Genomic DNA, 5,874 nt, shown 5'->3' with positions numbered 1-5,874 from the left:
AAAAAAAAAATGATTAGAAAACATGAAATGCAAGATAGAAGTTGAAACTACTTGCCTGTTGACGAGCAACCCAACAAAAACTGCCAGGTTGGAAATGTAAAAGTTTGGAAATTGCTTAAGTATGGATTTAAAAATACAATGAGAAAAAACACTTCACAGAATTACACACTTCTTACGCCGAGAAACGCCTCTCATTCTCTTGCGTTTTTCTTTACCTCGCTGCTCCTTATCCTTCCTGATTTCTCTCACCAGAGTATAAAAAGCATCATCAACTCCCATACGAGTTTTGGCTGATGTTTCGACAAATGGTATGTTATACTGACTAGCTATGGTTCGTGCTTGTTCCATGTCAACTGCCCATGCCTGTAAATCACATTTGTTGCCGACAAGAACCATGGGCACTTCTTCAGCATCTTTCACACGTTGAATCTGTTCCCTATAAGTGCCAATGTCTTCAAAAGATTTGGCACTGTTAACTGCAAAGACTAGTAAAAAGCCTTCTCCTGTGCGCATATACTGATCCCGCATGGCACTGTATTCTTCTTGGCCAGCAGTGTCAAGGATATCTAGCAGACACGTCTCACCATCAATGACAACCTGCTTGCGGTAAGAATCCTCAATAGTTGGGTCGTACTCGTCAACGAAGTGGTTTTGGATCAGTTGAATGGTTAGAGCACTCTTGCCTACGCCTCCAGCGCCGACTACCACTAATTTGTACTCCGTCATTTTTCTCGAAAATGAGAGGCACTTGTAAAACTTGATGAGGGACTGCAGTGGATCCAGACTGAATGTGTTGATGAACAGCCGGTTAGTTGATAGTTTTCTGTTTTTAGCAGAAAACGTCAAAATAGCTCACAGAACAACAGCGGCCATTTTCAAGGTTGAGATCTGTCTCCTCTCCTCACAGCCCTATAGTTTATTCAATCTAACGTTAATCTAAAGCAAAAAAAGTGAAGAACAAAAGTAAGAACGAGAATTGGAGCTGGAGCTGCGCTTGCGCACATGTTGAACTCTAGTAGGCCGTGACAATGCAGACTACGCGGGAAGTTTAAGAAGGGCTTCCTGAAGAATCCTTCTCAGGAGGTCACTTTTACCATGATAAGGATTTAGGCCATTATGCCATTTTTTGGTTCTTGAAATTAATTCCACACCCACTTGAGAATGTGACCGCACGTGAATGTAGTGTACATTTTGAAATCCGAAATCTAAATCACCCAGATTTAGGTCAAATGAATGGCAAGACCATGGAGTTAACAGAGTTATAGCTAGGTCCGGCATGATCTTAGCTTTCAGAGCCTTTTCCTCATTTTCTACTTGTTAGGATGTGTCCAAGAAATATGATGGTGCGATGATTCAAAAATTATTTAAATTTGTGGCTTACAAAATACTCAAGATGTGTAAGGGTAGGAATAATACTTCAGAGAATATTCACTTACAATAGTAACTTTTAATACTCACTTCAATGTTACAACCATTCCACCACGTCAACTTGATGGTTATTTGCCAACATTTTCAAACATAATATATATTTATTATATATTAATTTATGCAACTTTATTACATAGAAAATGACACAAACATTTACAAAGGTACGGCATATTTCATATTTACATTGTGAACGTAGTGGGTTTCACAAAATAAATAGATAGTAATGAAAATTTTAACAGAGTCTTGGCGATGCACGTGAACATGTCACTCTGTAATGTGTTGCCATAATATTTTAAGCTTCATGTGCTGCTTTTGTGTTTGCATTCACAATAAATTATGAGTCTATTGATGATAACTTATCAAGGAAAACCTACTTTTCTTAATCGAGAAAGTAAAACTGTAAAGCATTCGAGTAGAGGTAGAGGTCTCACAAAGTTTTGGGGGAGAATTAATGTTATTACTCCATTTGCACAGACTCTTTTGGATCAGCTGGTTTAAAATTTTCCACCTGTCAATGATGGCTTACATTTCCAAAACAAAATTTGAGATGTAACTTTTTACTTTAGTTTAAAACATTTTTCTTAGCAAATAATCTTTGGTATTATTGATTGTGTGAAACAACAAATAGCTTTCATAGAGACTTACAAGTTATGACTAAGAGTACAAATTTGCTTCCTGCTTTGTGCTTTAATAGTTTCTCTGAAAGAATGCATTTCAATAAGTATGAATAAGTAAATAGAGAAGAGCAAGTGTTAGAACATCCTACAGGTATCTTAACAAAATTTTATTTTTACAAAAAAAGGTAACATAACACAATAATTTACAATCATTTCTTGACATGATAAGCATTATTGCGCTCTAAAACTTCCACAAAAAAACCACAACAATAACAACAATAATAACAAAATGCTGAAATTTACCTATTGACGATTGTGTACATGTACACACATTAAGGCTGCAGTGGTATAGGCTGTTTTAAAAGTAGAGGGTAAAATGAAAACAAGAAGAAAAATATGATTTGAAGAGGTGAAGTGAAAATGAAATAGGAGGAAAGACAGAATACCTATATTGAGATGGAGATAGAGAGGACTGTTTATAATAATTAATCTAAACATACATTCACTGAATAATAATTCTATCACAATGGCGATGAGCTAGGTAGATACCTGTAGCCCTTCTTGCTCTGCGTTGTTGTTGTTAAGGGCGAGGTCTGCCTTGGCTAGGCTGCTCAGGCTGTCGAAGGCCAGAGCCTTCTGAACGACCATGGCAAGTGGCGAGTCCTGCGGACTGCGTCGCTCATCTCTGTCCCGGTCCGCATCGTCCCTAAAGCTATGCAGGCTCTGCGCTGCATGCTGGGCAAGGCCCTGAGCTAGTCCTTGGGCAGTGGCGGCGTAGAGGTGCGGAGGAAGGGAGTCGTTACCAGAGTACGTCACTTTGCCCATAAAGCTTCGGATCTCGTCGAAGTAAGTGTCCTCGCGCTCATTCTCATTTGAGCTTCCAGGACTATCTGCCACGCCTACAGAACCGTCGTCCGTCTCGTGCTTCTTGAGGTGGCGGTCCAGGTTGGTCTGCTGTCCGAAGCAGCGCGCGCACAGCGGGCACTTGAAGGGCTTCTCCTTGTGGTGGATGTTCCGGACGTGCCGCTGCAGGTTAGACGAGATGCTGAAGGAGCGCTCGCAGAACTTGCACTTGTAGGGCTGCTCGCCCGTGTGCGTCCGCAGATGGCGCGTCAGGTTGGCGGACCGCGGGAACACCTTCCCGCAGAACTTGCACGAGTACCTGTCCTTGAGCTTGTTGCCGGTTTGAGAGGGAACCTGCGCCTGTCCTGGAGCACCCGCACCCATGCCGGCGCTACCCCCTAGTACGTCCCGACCCGACCCGAAGTCGCCCATGGGCGGGCGGAGGAGGTGGTCGAATGGCGGCCGGTTGGCATTCCCGGCGAGCCCGTTGGCCAGGCGGTTCAGCCCGTTGGTCAGCGGCCCGAGGAACGGGTAGTGCTGTGGCGGGCCGAAGGGCGGGGGTGGGGGGTGCAGCAGACGGTCCGCCGCGGACGACGAGTTGGACCCCGGCGGGTTGAAGCCAGAGAAGGGCGGCGAGGGCCGGTACATGGCCTCCAGGAAGATGGGGTGGATGGGCCGCGGGTAGGCCATGGTGTTGTTGAGGGGGTGGCCCGCGGGTGGGGACAAGGCGGCGGTCGGCGAGGAGGCTGTGGTTGAACTGATCTCCTTGTCGGCCTGGCCGGAGCTGAGGGGAGTCCTCGGTGTGGTTGCAGTCAGCTTTGGGGACGGTGTGGCCGAGGCCCGGCGCAGGGCTAGGGGGCTTCTCTGGTGCCGTCGTTCGTCTCCCTCGTCGGCCGAGGCCGACGCAGACGCCGCAGAGGCGGGCCGCCGTCGCTTGAAGCCGACGCTGAGGTCGAGCGCCTGCTCCTGCTCGTCCTCGTCGTGCTCGTCGTCTCCGCACCGCGACCGCTTGCCCACCGAATCGTCATCCCGGGGACTCCGGCTGCGGCTCGACAGGTCGCGCCCTTCGCGGGCGTCGTCCTCGTCGTCGTCCTCAGACGCAGCCCGGTGGCGGTGGTCGGAGTACGCGCCCTGGTACGCCTTGGCGCTGGTGAGCGGGCGCGCCGGCGACGGCGTCTCCTTGTTGGCGGCCTCCTCGGCCACGGGCGGCGACACCTTGCTGCTCTGGGGCTGCTGGCCGCGGGACGGCGGCAGAGGGGCGGGCGGCGGCGTCATCCAGTCCTTGGAGGCCGTCGGCGAGGGGATGCCGCCCTTGGTGAGGGGCGGCGGCGAGTCGGCGCGCTCCCTCTCCCGCTCCCGCTCGCGCTCCCGCTCCAGCAGCTTGTGGTGCTGGGCGAACAGCTGCAGCGGGGAGCCGAGGAAGGGGGCGCCGTGGCCGGCGGCCCCCGGAGGCGGACCATGGGGGCCGTGGCCGGCGGCGGCCGACTGGAACAGGCCCGGGTAGAAGGCGCCGGGGTAGAAGGGCGCCCTGGCGTACATCAGAAAGGGGGACGGCTGCTGCTGCGCCATGGCGCTGCCCGCGCCGGGGGTGGAGGCGCCCGAGTGGCCGGTGGCGGTCGGGGAGCCGCTCGAGTCGCAGAAGCGCTTGTGCTTGTGGAGGGAGGTGACGGTGCTGAAGGCCTGGCCGCACTGCGTGCACTTGATCTGCATGCGGCAGTCGGCGTGCATGCGCTTGTGCCGGCACAGGTTGGAGAACTGCGTGTACGCCTGCGGAGAGACACGGTGTCGTTAAAACGAGCGCCACAATCACAATCACAAAAGAGCAAACGGTATCGAGCCTCACCTTGAAGCAGACCTCGCACTGGAAGGGCTTGACGCTCGAGTGGATGTGCGTGTGCTGCTTGAGGCCCGAGGAGGTGGCGAAGGTCTTGCCGCACTCGGAGCAGGCGTGCGACCGCGCGCCCACGTGGTGCGAGCGGATGTGCCGCTGGAGGTTGGACGGGTCCGAGAAGACCTTGGAGCAGTTCTCGCAGGGGTAGCGGCGCGCCTCCGGGTCGCTGAGCGGCCGCGCGTCCGGGTGGGCGAGCGCCTTGTGGCGGTAGAGCGCCGGGCGCCAGGAGAAGGCCCGCGGGCAGAAGCCGCAGCGGAACTGGTCGGCGCGGTAGCTGTGCGCGCTCACCAGGTGCTCGTCGAGCCTGCAACAGGAGGAGGGAGAGGGCCGCGGTTAGCACGCCGCTGATGACTGAGAGCGCCGCGTGCGTGCGCCAGGTGTCGCGCGCCGGCGAGGTGAGAACACTCATTTTGCTGGTCAGAGGCTCATTGCGCTGAATAATAAAAACAAAATATGGAAAGTAACGCGTCGGGTGCCACACTGATGGTGGTGGATCAATGAGCGGCCGCGCCACAACCTGCGATGGTTCCCAGCAACATCCCTCTCTCTCCCTCTCCGCTACCACTCTATCGGTACAAGAGTCGCCGGGTAAAGGGGGGAGGGGGGTAATGTCGTGCCCCAAATTCACGCCCCCCCCTCTCTCTCTCTCCCCCGCCCGCCCGCGAGTCCACGAGGCGCCGCACCGTGAGACATCATCGGGGGGCGCCCAGCCCGGCGCCCAGCGGCGGCTAACTACAAAACAGCCCTAATGACGTTCGGCGGGGAGGATGTAGTCGCGTGACACGCCGCGGGCAGACGGGCGGGGCGCGGCGGGCACCCGCGGCCGTCAAGAGGACGGGGCCGCGGCTTCTCCAACGCCCGCGACACCTCGTGGCCCGCTCCACCACGCCTCGCCAGATCATCCCCAGCCCGCCAGCTTATTTACAATCCCTTGGCGATTCAGCACCTTACGGCAAATTCGGATGTACGCAGCCTAGACAGCGGCCTGCCGGTTTGGAGGACAAACGTTAGGTTGGGTTAGGCTAGGTTAGGTTAGGTTAGGTTAGTTTAGTTTAGGTTGTCTGCGTGGGTACGATCAAAATAGGGCTACAGAGT

The 5,874-nt window shown here is 53.3% G+C and overlaps 2 protein-coding genes across 5 annotated transcripts in view; both read right to left on the bottom strand.

The window, feature by feature from the left end:
* Positions 1 to 6: 6 nt before the first annotated feature.
* Positions 7 to 918, bottom strand: LOC113208191 (GTPase HRas). The gene has a single exon (XM_026425085.2). The coding sequence runs from the start codon at positions 724 to 726 to the stop codon at positions 154 to 156; it is 573 nt and encodes a 190-aa protein (XP_026280870.1). The 5' UTR covers positions 727 to 918; the 3' UTR covers positions 7 to 153.
* A 509-nt stretch (positions 919 to 1,427) lies between these two features.
* Positions 1,428 to 5,874, bottom strand: part of LOC113211004 (transcription factor hamlet-like) — a 156,623-nt gene continuing 152,176 nt past the window's right edge. For all 4 annotated transcript variants that reach the window (XM_052265777.1, XM_052265776.1, XM_052265775.1 and 1 more), the window contains 2 exons: positions 4,732 to 5,083; positions 1,428 to 4,655 (listed from right to left, as the gene is read on the bottom strand). In XM_052265777.1, coding sequence (XP_052121737.1) covers positions 2,583 to 4,655; positions 4,732 to 5,083 — 2,425 coding nt within the window. In that variant the 3' untranslated portion in view covers positions 1,428 to 2,582. The remainder of the gene's footprint in view (positions 4,656 to 4,731; positions 5,084 to 5,874) is intronic.

This window comes from Frankliniella occidentalis, unplaced genomic scaffold (assembly GCF_000697945.3).
Source record: "Frankliniella occidentalis isolate FOCC.00 unplaced genomic scaffold, Focc_3.1 Scaffold30, whole genome shotgun sequence".
NCBI classification, from domain to species: domain Eukaryota; kingdom Metazoa; phylum Arthropoda; class Insecta; order Thysanoptera; family Thripidae; genus Frankliniella; species Frankliniella occidentalis.
The sequence above is the reverse complement of the archived record's forward strand: the minus strand, read 5'-3'. Positions and strand labels throughout refer to the sequence as shown.

Bases quoted from the DNA above. Each gene is read 5' to 3' on its own strand.
- LOC113208191 (XM_026425085.2), bottom strand. From the start codon at position 726: ATGACGGAGTACAAATTAGTGGTAGTCGGCGCTGGAGGCGTAGGCAAG.